The sequence below is a fragment of the Numenius arquata genome, chromosome 18 (genome assembly GCF_964106895.1).
Source record: "Numenius arquata chromosome 18, bNumArq3.hap1.1, whole genome shotgun sequence".
NCBI classification, from domain to species: domain Eukaryota; kingdom Metazoa; phylum Chordata; class Aves; order Charadriiformes; family Scolopacidae; genus Numenius; species Numenius arquata.
Window position 1 is genome coordinate 11,639,652 of NC_133593.1, and position 14,822 is coordinate 11,654,473.

Here is a 14,822-nt window from a genome sequence, read left to right on the forward strand (position 1 = left end):
TCAGTCCTATGGCTGGGATGGCCAGTCTCACACGGCAGAGCCCCAGCACCCGGCACTTCTGCCTTACAAGAACCATTCACATTTTCCCTGGCAAAAAGCCCGAGCCCTGAGACTCTCCCCCAAGTGCCATCGTCCCCCCCGTCACCGCTTGAGGCAGCCAGAATTTTTCCCTCTTGCTTTGCAGAGTGGCTGGTTTTATTTTTGAAGGGGGTGGGGAAGGAGAAGGGAGAGGAAGCAGAGGTGACTGAAGCCGACACACAGTCCCTGAGGCAATAAACTAAATGCAAGACACGTGTTCTTGACTTCCAGCTCCGCAGCCTCCGACAGGCAGCACCGGGCCAGGACCTGACAGATTCCTGTGACACGGCAGAATGAAAATAAAAAAAAAAAAAAATCAGATACAACCTTTATTTTTTTTCTTTTCAGGAAAAAACCCACTGCCAATGAGGTTTCCACCCTTGGAGGGCAGAGGCAGGTTCCCGGCCGCATACGTGGCTGCGAGGGGTGAGGAGCTGAACTGCTCCTTGCGCCAGTGTCAGACAGGGGCACCATTATTCTCCATCTGCTCCAAAAACACTCTCTCCGCTCCTCCCCTCTGCCCTCACTGAGGAGCCTTTCAGTCCATGTGCCCCAGGAAAATCCACTCAGGGCTTTCCCTGAGGACTGGCCCTGGCAGGAAGGTGCTGCTCACCCCGGGGACAAGCTCTGGGCAGGGGGATGAGGGGCAGATGAAGCCCCCCTCGTCCCAGGAGCCGGAGCTCTGGGTTTCCCGGGACTGCTCCGGGGGAATGCCAGAGCACAGGCAGCGGGAAGCTCTCCAGGCGGAAGTTATAAATTAAGCATCTCCAGAGACCTCATTCATTTTACCCGTAATAAAATTACCACTTTTCAAAGGGGAAAGCCCCTTTGAATGGCTTCAGACGAACTAACCCCGCGGGACGGCTCAGCTCAGACGCACGTACGCTCAGCCCCGGCTTCGCAGCCAAGAATTGCAGAGCCGCCGGTGTTACGAGCCGTGCAACCCCTTCGGAACCCACCCCGGCCACGTTCCCGAGGTCTGGGGGGACACAAAGCGCCGCTGCTGCATCTCGGGAAGGAAGATGCAAACACAGCTCACTCCTTTCAACCTCCCCTGTTCCTCCTCTGCCCCGTGCCTTTTCCCCTGCTCTTTTCCAAGCAGCCCATATCCAACTCAAGCGTGACCAAAGGGGCGTCCGGAGTAAATTAATTCCACAAACATCCAACAGTTTGAACAGCCTTGAGCACCAGTGCTCAGACTAAGGCTTTCTAATAAACAATTCACCATAAAAAGATACCCAGTTTTCAGTAGGAAGTAAAAGGAAGCCCCAGGAGATCTGAAGCTTGACCCTTCTGCCATCAGGGTCCTCTCTCACCTGCGGATCCCACCGAGGTTCCCTTCCCAGCCCCACGTGGCACGAGGTCAGGAAATGAAGGCTCTCAGTCAGCACAGTTTAAGACGGCTTAAAATTCGAGCTTTAATTGAAATGGAAAGAAACATTCCAAGAGGAGATATGTTTTATAGATTTAACTGAGTTACCAAATTTAGTTTCCATTGGATGTTATTGCAAACATAAACATTAAATCATAAGCGCCGAATAGGAGAGAACTCAAAAAAAAAAAAAAGGCTATAACCATACCATATCAGAAGGGATTGGACCAAACGCTTTTGTAGGCAACTATCCAAACGTGTGATGCACTGACATGTTAGCTCATAGGATGCAAGGACATCCTTGAATACACCTGAAAAAAATTCTGGGGACTGACTACATCAACATTTTCCTGGCAAAAATCTTCTCTGCCAGCAATAAATCCCAGCTCAATACATATCTAAAATGATATACATTAGAGGGCATCTGTTTAAGAGTATTAAGTCATCTTAAATTACTTGAGCAAAATTTTAAATATGTGATAGAAATCTAAAAAGGAGCGGAAAAAAAAACTGCGAGAGAGAACACCACTGCAATATTAATGCCAAGTTGTTACTTTTTTTTTTTTTCTTTTAAACAGATCTGTACAGCAACATAGCAAAGAATGCAGTGATCACAACTCAAACCAGACAGCGATCTACGGGAATGCCGATCCTGTGTACAGCAGAGCTGAAACACTCCCAACATTCAGATGCTCCAAATATGTCAGCTACCCTAACGCACTCCAAACCGGTTCTACCTACATAGGACATTTTGGTGTGAAAAAGTTTCTGTAAAGTTCCCTTTGTTTCCAGTGATTTTCTTGTACAAAATATTACAATGCTTTTTTTTTTTATATATATTTACAGACTTGCACAGCTAGAAAAATATAAACTACAATTGGGCTTGGCAATCAGTTCTTTTCTTTAAATACATGACATTTCAGAGCAAAAATTGTAGTGGTAACACATCCTGCACTTCAAGCACCTGCACGGAGAAGCTTTCTTCTTTAAGCATATCGAGCCTAAAACCCATGACTGCAGTGAGACATGTGCCACAGTAAGTGCAACGAATGCAATTCATCTACCTCCTGGCGTAAGGAAGACACAAGATGAATGTTGTTTGTGCAGGTTAGTGGCACAATGTAGAAAAAATCCATAACTGAACATTAAATTCCTTAATAACATTCATTAATTTCATAGGCAGAGCCTGTTAAAAAAGGAAAACCGATATAACTTTTAGGAAAAGCAGACGCTAAGTTCATAGGGCATCGTACATCTCGAACGAAAATGCAACCACAGTTAACGTTTCAGGGGCATTTGCCAACTTCAAGCCAGCCCCAAGGTTTTAAGTTTTTTTCCCATTCAACTTTTGAGCAGAGGCCAGGGAGGAATTTTTTTTTTTTTTTTTTGCTTTAAAGCTACAGTATCTGTCATTATGGCTTTTAACACCCCGCCTTTCGCCGAGATGAGGTATGTGTTTCTAGTGAAATGGTAACAGTTGAGCAAAACGAGTTTCAATGGACCACAAAACTCCGCACACTGGTGTAAACAGGTCTTCTCGCAAGAGGTTGCCAAACCGAATTGTAACAGTGCAAAACAAGGGTTATTCTTTTGCTTTTCTCTGCAGAAAGAGTTGTTGAGGCATCTAGGACACTGCTAGTAGTCAAGCCACTGAGCAAATCCTCTTTCCACCAGAGTTCTGTTTATTGACAGGACCTAGGAGGAGGTGAAAAAAAAAGTAGGAAGGTGAAAAAAACACTTAGCAAGAAACATTATCAAGTTCTTAATCAACAGTAAAAAGTCTGCATAAACTCTAACAGTGTTGACAAAACAGATATATCAACATACACACCTCATCTCCCATCAAGTTCCACAGCTGTATCAGAGGCAGACCTGTCGCGCTATCGTAATTTGTGACCTGAAAAGATAGAAGAAAAAAAAAAAATGTTAGCAATTCTGGCCTGAGCATGGAGGACGCAAGGCTGGCATCATTCACTGCATACCAGAAGCTCCCTACTTCTGTGTAGGCTGGAGGAAACATCCCTACCGCCAGCGAGCAGCTCGGACACCCTGCAGGCAAGTTTGCTCCAGTCACTCAAACCCAAGCCTTTGCTAGAATTCATGATGCATTTGAGCACTGCGTTAAACCAAAGGAAGCCGTGAGATCGAGCACCACAAACACTATCAGCTTTCCCCACGTCCCAATTAACTTCAAAAAGAGGGAAGTGCCTCTTCGTGGAGGTTGGGCACATGCAGAAGCCTTTGGGACGCTGCCAGAAGCCTTACTTCTCTCCCTGGCCAGCTAGAGGCTGCGTCCCGATGTCTGCGTTGCACAGACTGGCAAAGCAGCACAGAGCCAGCTGAATACTCGATCTGCTGGACAAGAGGCCACTGTGTGCTCTGTAAACCCATCCGGGTGCCCTTCCTCCCTGCCCACATCAGTAACAAGAGGGAATCCTCAACCCTTCCCAGCCACAGAGCCCCAAGTGGTGCTGATGCTACACAAAGAAGTTCTCGGCGCCAAGATTTCCCAACAAGAACCCTGCCCAGCAGCCGGGCTTACAGGCTCTAGGCTTTGGTTTTAACACTTGCAGAATGCTTTGGGGCAGAGGGGATAACAGCAGCACTCAGACCAGCAACCAGGCTTCTCCAGACAGCTCTTGTGTACCTGCGCCACTAGGACTGCGCCTCTGGTCATCTCACTGACAGCGGCGTCCGCTTCGGATGAAAAGTGATCCTCATCTTTGGAGAGGAAAGAGCAGGAGAAAACAAATGAGAGATTCACAGGCTTTAAAGGCCAGAAGGGACTATTAAACTAATCTTGTCTGACCTCCGCATAAGTTAGGCCAGAGAATCCTCACCTACCGGTGCTGTAGGCATTGGCTGAAACCAGTCTATTAAGCTGGAGATCACACAAGTATTAACGCCTGCTGCGCTGCCGAGGGGAAAGGATGAAGTGCTTTCTAAAGCCACTAGGCTAAGTTAATGCGAACTTAAGTGGCTGATGAACTAGGAGGCTTTAAAGACAGAAAAGTATACTTCTGCAGAAGCTTTGAGTAGCCATTAGTATTTTGATCCTTAATAAACTAAGCTCAGGGGCCTCAGGCCGTTACTGACCCTGCACAGTGCAGTACTGTAAAGGGGAACTCAAAAGCATTTATAGCGCGGGCTGGGTGGCACCTGAGCAGGGCCAAACACGCTCTTTGCAAGGACCAGCAACTCAACTCCTGCAGTTCCCCACCCCGAGACCATCTCCAGCAGCAAATGAACCCCTTACAACCCCACAAGTACCAGAGGAGGTCGATTACCCCAGGAAACATGCAAAACACCGACTTCTGTGAGGAGCAGCTTAAACCTTTCCATCCATCTACAGCCTCAGCAGGGCCCGTGCCTCCCGGAGCCCTGACAGCCAACAAACCCCCGTGGGGAGACCTGGCCTGGCCCCTACCTCCTACTGCCACCCCTTCTTAGACACCAACACAGCAGGCATCTCTAAAAGATGCCTAGAAAAGAGAAGAAAAAAAAAAAAAAAAAAGCAAACCAGAAAGTACTTCTAGGCAGCGACTGACATTCTTCCAGTGCTTGGAGGGTAGTCTTTTGAACACAGAACTATACACATCAGTCAGTTCAGTAAGAAAATGTCAGTTTTTAATCTGCTAGACAAATATCTAAGTTTGCATTTACAGTTATTCTGTGACAGAAGGCGGCAGAGCAGTTACAGCTACTTCACCTATACCCTGCCAGTCCTGCCAGCCTGCTGTTTAGGAGAGTAATTCATTCTCTCCTCCATGCAGGAAAAAGCCTGGACATTTATCATCTTTCCCCTGGAGCCTGACAGGTTATGCCCCACTAGCACATTATAGAAAAATAAAATACAATTTTTCCAATCCTTGCTCCAGTCACATCAGAGGCTGCGCTTGCAACAGGAGGGAGAAGGTTTAGCCAGAATCATTGCTTGTACACAGCTGGCATCCATTTAAACCTGCAGGAGGAGCGCCAGCAGCACCTCTCGAGAGCTCCATTACCTGGAAGTGGCACCACGTTGTCTAGTAAAACTTCTGCTCCTTGGAAAGGTAGTGATAAAAAATCAGACCTTAAAGAAAAGAGAATCAATTGGAATAAGAACCTGGCTTTAAGTTACTCCTGTATTCTTTAAGGCAACATTGATTAATCAATTGCTATAACAGGAATTCAGTTTGAAATTGATGACAGTTGAAAGAAAACCCCAACAAACCAGCCTGTTTTCCCAGCAATCTAAGCAGCAGCAATAAACTGGCTGATTAGCATGGCAAGTTGGACTGGGCTGCAAGCAAAAGCCACCTCCATAACGGAGGCTGCACTGCTTTTCTCCCACTTCTGGGGCACAATCAAGTATTTAATGGGCTTGTGTAAGAAAACCCCCATCCAATACTGCTCTCCCAGCCGCTGGGGCCGGTGCATAGAGCATCTGAATCTTATTCCTAGCTCATCAATTCAGTACACTTTGGGGCCCCCTGAAGGCATCCTTTTGCTCAGTTTCCACACTGAAGTGGCAGAAGTTGCAATTTCCTCTGTCCTGCCCTTCAAAAAAAGCCTTGCAAGAGTTTACTGTGCTCCCAAGGAGTCCACACCTGCTGCCAACACAAACTTTTCTACTATTTCCCACTTCAGCTGTGGAAAAACCTATAAGCCATTCAAATGATATGGATGCCTGTAATGAAGATTCAAGCCAGATACGGCCTCAGGCCACGGAAGAGGAGCTAGAGACCTGATTTGTCTGAGCGTGTCGACCTTCACTTTGTCGTATCCTCCATAGTCCACGTATCTGAGCTCCACTTCATTGGTCTCTTCGAAGTAGCTGATAACTTGAGCCCGTAACCATGCTCCATCCAGGCCTGGAGCCGCGCAGATAATACCAACTGCAGGACATAAGAGTACAGAGAAGAAAGGCTCAGTGTAAGTGGATTTCCCAAAATCAGCACTTCAGGAACTAGTAGCGCTGCACAGTTATCTATGGAGAATCAACAGCATTTCTTATGCTGCTTCCACCTTCTTTCAACACCACCCACACCCCCATCGCTCCAGGTCTGATACTGGGACACAGGAGAGATGGGTTTTACTCCCAAGTCTGTCTGACACCACTCTGCTCTTCTACCCAGGTACCCAGTTCCCTTCCAACCTTCGGTCACTAACAGCGAGGTCTGGCTCTAAAAAGGAAAGTAAATGCCAATAACCCCCTTCCATGTGATGCCCCCTCCACTCTACATCACGTGCGGACAGCAGCTCTATGAAGATCTGGGAGTAGTTCCTCCCTTTGTCAGCAAAAATACACCAGATGCCAAATTGATCAGAAGTAACCTGAGATGTACTTTATCTCCTTCTGAATTTCAACATGCAACTAAGCAGCTGGGCAGGTTCTCCAGGGATGAGTGGGGTGAGGAAGAGTAGAGCGACACCTGTACTATGCCAGCAGCTTAAAAAAACATAAAATGACAAGTGAACTATCACAGTCTCATTCACTGGGAAGCTTCCCAGGCCTAACTCCGGGGCATCAGGCTTTTAAATAACCCTAGAAGTTTCTCAGCTGAACAACCTGTGAGCAACCAAGTAACTTGCCTTCTACTGGAGTTGGCAGGGTTGGAATTTCAGGCTGAGAATAGCAGGCGTACATCTGCTGGTCGAGGCTCCGCAGGACGTGGAAGGTGGGGTGCGTATGCTGCTGTAGAAACATGTGCCCTGCATCGACCTGGTTCGCCACGACCACCTCCACAGTGACTCCATCCGGGAGGAAGAGCTGCCCCATAAAGGAAAGACATTCTCATTAGCGCTCATCGCAACACAAGCTTCACTCGCGACAACTCCACGTTCCACCAGCAACTCCTGAGGCTTACAGCCAGGGGCGGAAAAGCTCTGGCACTCTGGTATTTCCCTTCCAAAGGCTGCTTTGGATCAGAAGCAGAAAAGCTTCTCAGTGTTACTCCACTCTGTTCTAAAGGAAATCAGACTTGGGGCAGGACCCACCTTGTACACAAAAAGATGATGGGCGCAGAGCAGCTATAAGACTTATTTACCCAAGAGATGAGCGAGCAGAGTCAGAAATGATACAGATCAAGTCATGCTGCACTGTCAACACAGTGCAACTTGCACAGATTCTCTGCCCACTGGGGTTTTTAAACATCAAGATAATCTTCGCAAGGATCATCCAAGATTTGTCACAGAGGCCTCATTCTCAAAGTAATTTTCCCCAGCTGCCAGAGAGCTATTGTGTTGGGCAGCTTCCAAGCGTTACTGTGCTCAGAATACATCTAAAGCACCTTTAATTTCCCAGCATAAATTCACTTCTTCAGAACAAAGTCTGTCTTCACATCCACAGAGACAGTTATGTGCACAGTTAATTTATAGATTCGAGATGCCCAGAGTAAGCAAAGAAATGTGGGTCGGTCTCTTCTCCCAAGTAACAAGTGATAGGACAAGAGGAAATGGCCTCAAGTTGTGCCAGGGGACATTTCAATTGGGTATTCGGAAAAATTTCTTCACCAAAAGGGTTATCAAGCATTGGAACAGGCTGCCCAGAGAAGTGGTGGAGTTGCCATCCCTGGAGGTATTTAGAAGACAGGTAGATGTGGCGCTGAGGGACGTGGTTTAGCAGTGGACTTGGCAGCGTTAGGTTAAATGGTTGGACTCGATGATCCTAAAGGTCTTTTCCAGCCTAAACGGTTCCACGCTGCCACGGGGGGCAGCCAGCAACAGCCTCCCACTCTGCACCAGCATGGCCAGCAAGCTGGGACTTACCCAGGCAGTCATGAGGAGGGAATGAAGCGTCAGTGGTGTTGGTGGAGGTAGAGCGTAGATGTTGGTGAGACACAGCTCTTTGAACTTCTTGCCGATCAGGCTCAGTACTTTTTCTACTTGATGCGAGGAGCCTGGGAGACAAAAACCCCACAGAAAGTCTGTAGCACAGATATGCTGAGGACACCCCCACCCCTGCCACATGAAGCAACTCAGCTACCAGAAGCTGCTACAAAAACCATTTAAGTTTTAATACATTGACCTGATAACCTGGTTTCAGACCAACACGAGCAACTCAGACCAGCAGGCCTCAGTTTCAACAGCTTTAGCCTTCAGTATGAACCCAATTCACTGGCAGAAAAGTTTTGCCAAGCACTGGACTCGCAAAGCCACTAAATCCATTTAAATTCCTTGCCCATCTAATTAAGGCCCCCAAGCTACATGTTAGACCATGAATAAAGAGACATTCCACTTACCCTCGATGTGACAGACTTGGGAGTCATGGAAATAAGGTAGTGTTGAGACATAAATTTTGGCACCAGACGCTTGCCTCAAGAAGCTCATAAATCTCCCCTGCTTGCCGATCAAGCGGCCAACTAATTCCTTTATGAAAGGGACAAGAAAGCAACAGTCAGGAAGAGAAATGTAGATCAAATGACAGCGTTCCCTGTGGCTTATTTCACCCACGTTCCCAGGCAGGATAAATGTAAGGCAATGCTGGACCAGTGCAGAGTTCAGCTGGTCTGTGATAAGGTAGATGGAGATCGACAAGCACAGCTCATTTTGACAGAACCATCTCCATATCTTGTAGAATGACACAAAGACACGATGGGACAAAGCCAGGCCTGGTAAAGGCTACTGCCTTCCTACGGTCAAGTAAAGTCACATCCTCTTCCAATCTCCCACCACTTTTTTTTAAAAAGCATATTACATGCATTTTTCATTCAAATATGAAATAGTAAGTTCTAGTGATTTTTAAACATGCTAATTAGATTAGAAAGGGAGTAGACAAATTCACAGGAGAGTAAAGCAGGCTAACACACCCATTAGACTACAGAGGCCCTGGAGAGCTGTGCAGGGTGACGAAGAGATGCCTGTGCAAGCCCTGGCACTCCTACTCTTCCATCAGCATCTGCCACCACTTACTGTCAGAGACCAGGTACCAGAACAGAAGTGCTGGGCCTGAGTCAGTGTGGATAATCCTATACAACAAAGTTAACTACCTGAAGAAAAGCGACAGCCTGTCTTCACTAACCACTGAAACATATTTTTCTGCTGCAGAACTGCTTCCTCAGCCCATGTTTTACTGATGCACTAAGATGCACGTTACACGTCTTCACTGGGCTCGCAGCACCCAAGAACTCGAGGCAGGATGCTCATCCTGCTGTCAGCATTCGGGTCTGAGAAGCAGAACAGCAAGAGCAGTGCTATGCAGAACAGCCACATGTTATTTTGCACTTACGAAGCAGGGAAGAAGGTATGAACATAGTCCTAAAAAACACAATTTCTCTCTCAACCCAAAAGAAAGCTCACTATAAAGACCAAGACGCAGCCACTCCACAGAACAGCTCAGATGAGCACTCAGCTTGTGAGGAAGGATTTGGACCAGCAGTTGAAACGTAACCCTAACTGTGTACCCTCAAAACCTTCTGAGTGCTTTCAAAGCATCAGACTAATAGATTGGGTGAGAAGATAAAGGGGAATAATGAGTCCAACAACCAATGTTACCCTCGGCAGCCCTGAGATGCCCCTTGATTACAGTCGTGTACTGGCTCTTCGCTCCTGCTGAGTCCTAACAGGAGCTAAATGCTTAAATCCTCCTTGATTTGTTGTTGATCTCTCTGGGGTGGCACTGGGCCAGTACCTGACTGGAAGAACCAGAAGATGGCTATGTAGGGCAGGGCAGGATGAGTGAGCAGGCCAGCGGCCAGTTACCTTTGGGACCTCTATTTCCCAGATAATGAAGTCGGACTTGCTGGATTCTCCTCCCAGCTTAGAGTTCTGGCGAGTCACCGTCTTCCTCAGGGCACAGCCACTGTCCACAAAATCCATGTCATTTACATCCGAACCTACAAGACATGCAGACATGTCAGCACACAGACAACACACACAATCCAGCCACAACACCATGAAAATACATCATTTCATAGAGGTTACACCAAGCTCTTCCTGTGCATTCAGCTGGGATGATCCTGTATCAGGTTCTCCAGTATTTTAGAAAGGGTAAAGTCCTGTCACATCTAGCCTACTGGAAGTTTCCTTTTATTCCTGGAGAAAAACCTGCACACCTACCTTTGGGAATGCAACAGGAGATCTATGCTAACATCAACACCAAGCCACTGCTGTACCAAGGTATTTTACATTTTCCCCATGGTTCAAACACGGTTTTCCACAGGGAGTTCATCATGCAGGGAGGGACACCCAACCTATTAATCTGCTCTTTCCACTGACATTACATCCCTGCCCCAACAGGGGTTGCAGGTTCAGGTGTGCCCCCTACTAGCTGTGGTAGGGGATCATCTCTTGCCCAAATTTGTCATATGCTTGAAGAAACAAGGTTCCAGAGCTGAGCTATATTTCGTTCCCAAACCATCAGCTGATACCAGGAACATTTCTACTTGGGAAAGGGACAAACTCAAACAGCTTCCTCCTGGTCAGACCCCAGATACAGTCAGTGTAACACAAGGTTTCCAGATTAACAGGCAGAAGCATGAAGAGCCTCACTTGTCTACAAGTATTCAGACCATCCAGTGCAAGACCAAAGAGAAAAATAAACCCAACAGCTGCTTCACACTTGCCACATCTTCACTAGAAACACAGCAGAGATGCCCAGAAAGTCAAAGACCACACTGTTTGTCAGAGACCTCCTAGACAAGGATGAAGATCTAAGTCTCACCACCTGGGTGTGAAGGTCAGCTGTAGGACCTCTTCTCCAACACAGCCACATTACCAACTTTACCTGCTATATCCCCCCTCCCTGCCCTTCAGCTGTCTCCATGCAGAGCTCTCAGCCCTTGTCACCACCAGGCTCCATGACACTCTTGTACCTTCTTGTCACACCAGCATTCACAACAAGGCAAAACCATTTTCTTCCCATGGTTATTCCCACTAGTGAAAACGTTTTGTGGGTTTAATCCTTAATTGCTGGCAAACCCAAACCCCATGTCTTGCAACAAGCAGTGTTCCGACTACTTTGTAGCAATTACAAAAGACATCCCATCATTAAGGCTGTTGGCACCACATGGTCCCATAAAGGATTTTAACATCCATCCCCAAGGTCACATGGGTTACCATTTGCTCAGCCAGCTCTGTATTCTGCCAGGCACACATCATCCAGCATCTAGAAGGCAAAAGCATCACAGAGACAGATGGGGGATCTCCATGAACACTGCTCCCTGTTGGGATTCCTTGGCACACACCTACCCTTCCCAGCAAAAAGGCTTCAGGATAATTGGTCTGTGACCAACTGATTTTATCACAATTCATCAGAGCCCTTCCCTGGTTCATCCGGCAGCACCTCAGAGACTTGCCTTACAGCTTCCTTTCGGCAGTAGCCCATAAACACAGGTAAGAACCCAGAGGCTGTCTGAACCGCAGCAGAAACCATTTGTATTAGCAGGTCCCAAACCAGCAAGGTGTTCAACATCCAGACACAGCCCATTTCACCACACTGCTCAAGTACATGCTTAGCTTTAGACAATAAGCTTTGTGCTGGAATGGGACCAGCCCCTTCACCTCTTTGCTGTATACCCTGAAGATCCCCCAGCTACCACTGGATCCTACGGAGATGGGAACTCTGAGAGCTAACGCCTACCACCTGCACGCGAGGGCTAAATATTCATCTACTGGGGAAGTGACACATGAAGAGGATTTATCTAAGTGTGTCCTGAAGCAGAAGGGTTACAGCACATAAAACGCTTGTTCAGGTTTTTGTAGGAGGATTTTCAAATCCCTTACCTCCTGAGTGTTCTCCATCCACCCCTGCTGCCCTGCTACACTCATGAGGCAGATCTGGACTATCCTCTTTCAGTATCCCGTTGCTGTATGGCACTACAGTCTCTTCAGGCAGCTTCGGAGTAGGTGGTTTTTCACTTGGTACTGAGCTCTGCTCAGCAGATGTGTCCTGGGTTGCAGATATGCTCAGCGAGTCCGAATGCTGGCCTGATGAGACAGACAGCATTGTGTTCTGCAATGGGTCCTCCACACTTGTCCCACTTTCCGATGCATACGTGTTGCACCCAGAGTCCTCCATAACCAAAGACGACCTTTCCAGTGACCCTCCATGGTTTTCCATAGGAGTCCTATCAGCTCCTTGGGACTGACTGCACACCCGGTTCTTCATCCGACAGTCTTTTGTGTCTCCCTGAACAGGGGCAGACAAACAGTTGTGTGTTAAACAGCTGGAACCCGTTACACACTGATGCTGTTCCTCTGTCTGCAGGGATGTCGGTACCGCAGCATCGCTCTCCGCAGCCACGTTCTCATCTGCTCCCGTAGCTTCCTCCGCAGGCATCCCGTCAGAGGAAACAACGCTTCCCGTCTCCAGAGGTCTCTCAGCTCGGCTGGCAGCGGTCTGGCAGATCCAACTGGACACATCACTCGCAGAACCAGACAGCACTTCCTCAGTTGCTGCCAAGATGACCTTGGAAATGATCTGTATTGCTACTTGCTCAATTTTCTCAACTTCTTCCTTGTCCAAACTCATTCCTCCGGTCTTCTCTCTTTCCAGTTCATCTCCTTTTAGCTGTGTGTCCTCCTCCTGACACACAGGTACAGTACTGGCAATTGACTCAGGCATTTCTTCTTCCCTGGACCGCTCCACGCAGGCAGACTCCAAACTATCCGGTAACACGCTCGCTGCAGAATCCTTGTGACTTGATACAACTTCGATTCCATTATTGAGAGAAGCTTGTGGGGTATTGGCTTCCTTCTCCAATCCCAAGCAAAGGGCTGTCACAGGGCCAGCATCCGATGGCACAATTTCTGGCATCTGGCTTTCCTTAGGGGGCTTAAATGAAGAATCATCTGACTGCTCTGCATGGCTGATCTCCTCCGTGATTCCCAAAGGCTCCTGTGTCGTCGCCGCTGGTCGCCGCTGATCTTGGTTTGCGCTAGAGCTCGAGCCCTGTGTAGGGCTCCTTGAGATCAGGGGGAGAGGAACACAAGCAGGGACACCGCTTTCATCTTGAGATCCTATCGTTTCTAGTTTTTCACTGTCGTCCTTGAGGGTGCTGGGCTGAACTGTTGCGACTGACAGGTCTGGCAGGTCCTGTGACAGATCTGGCCTCTCCTGAGTCTGACACAGAAGAGAGGGCGTCGTGGGCCCTGCTGGCGGCAGGGAGGTCGAGGTTTCGTTCTCTGGGCATTCCTCTTCCGACGAGAGAGGCAATCTTCGACGAACGCATGCTTCTGTTTTGGGTGCTGAATCATTCTCTGGCACTTCCTCCTGCTGCTCTTCTTCAGTGGCTGGTGCTTGTTTGTCATGGTAGCCTGCATGCTTTTTTCTGTGGGAATAGATCCACCAGCAGCCGACAAGCGCCAGCACTCCAGGTATGGCATATAGGGTGAAACTGCGGAAGCATAAAGCCATTTTGCAGAGCCTCAGCAGTTGTACCTAGACAGAGAAACAGAAACCATGTTAAAATAGTCACAGGGAAGGTTATCAAGAAGGCTAAAGTTTCATAAATGCCTTGAGGTCTTTCTGTTAGCATGAACGGAATATAAATCCTGTTCTTTGTCTTGAACAGACAGGGTCCTATAAAGGATTTTAACATCCATCCCAGGCTCATCTTCCAGCCGCTCTTTAAATTCACGTATCGCTTTTCCAGCAGGCCACAGAACAAGATCCTTACTTAATCTCACTGTTATACCCACCAACTTCACCTTGCCTCACCTTTACACTTAAACCAATTCCACCTCCTTTCTCCAGTCTCGCCTTTGCAGGCCGGTGCTACACACAAAGGCAGCACCCAGCACCCTGAGTTTCCCCAGCACCAGGCTGGGTTCACAACACGGCTGTACCACAAGCCTTTCCAAGACACAGACTCGATACACTGCAATTGTCCGCTTGAAACCTCACATTCCTGAGAGTTTCACAGGTCAACACACACCTCTCTAAAATATAGTAACTCATGGAAGTTGAAGTGCTTTACAAACGTTCTCATCCAGAGCCCTGCAGGGGCTGGTGCGTGGGCACCCAGAGGTCTGCAGCGCAGGAATTCCTGAACAAAGACCAACTACAGCCTGATGGAGCAAGTGTCTCCCAATGACCAGAAGTCCCTCTAAAATGCGTCGCAGTAGTGAAGATGGGAAATGTGCTATAACACCCTTATAAGAGTCGTATTTGTCTAGCAAAAGCAGTCTCGACAGAGACACTACTACTTAGGAACTCCAAAGTTTGTTCTACATTTAAATTCACTATGTTGACAGTCGCTACTCCTCTGACTCTCTAGACCCGAAAGCCATCTCTCTCAGTCTACTTATCCTTCCCTGCCTGGACATCGCTAGGACTCATATCCCAGTCATGCTCCTCCATCTACAAACCTCACCTGGGTTACGCAAGGCAGGACTGACATGCCTTCCCTTTTTCCTGCAGGAAAGTCTGCAGCTGGAACACAAAGCTAAA

The 14,822-nt window shown here is 47.8% G+C and overlaps 1 protein-coding gene across 1 annotated transcript; it reads right to left on the reverse strand.

Annotated features, from left to right (window-relative positions):
* Positions 1-1,474: 1,474 nt before the first annotated feature.
* Positions 1,475-13,790, reverse strand: AKAP1 (A-kinase anchoring protein 1). Its single transcript, XM_074160508.1, has 10 exons — positions 12,155-13,790; positions 10,133-10,266; positions 8,674-8,800; positions 8,201-8,331; positions 7,025-7,202; positions 6,177-6,327; positions 5,455-5,522; positions 4,098-4,171; positions 3,282-3,347; positions 1,475-3,145 (listed from the first exon to the last, which is right to left on the reverse strand). The coding sequence occupies exons 1-10, from the start codon at positions 13,785-13,787 to the stop codon at positions 3,086-3,088; spliced, it is 2,622 nt and encodes an 873-aa protein (XP_074016609.1). The 5' UTR covers positions 13,788-13,790; the 3' UTR covers positions 1,475-3,085.
* Positions 13,791-14,822: the final 1,032 nt, after the last annotated feature.

Coding starts and splice junctions, on each gene's coding strand:
- AKAP1 (XM_074160508.1), bottom strand. CDS start 13,787: ATGGCTTTATGCTTCCGCAGTTTCACCCTATATGCCATACCTGGAGTG. Junction 8,801..10,132: donor GGGAAATAGAGGTCCCAAAG/GTAACTGGCCGC, acceptor CCTTTCATAAAG/GAATTAGTTGGCCGCTTGAT. Junction 3,348..4,097: donor GCGCAGTCCTAGTGGCGCAG/GTACACAAGAGC, acceptor CTATCTTTTCAG/GTCACAAATTACGATAGCGC.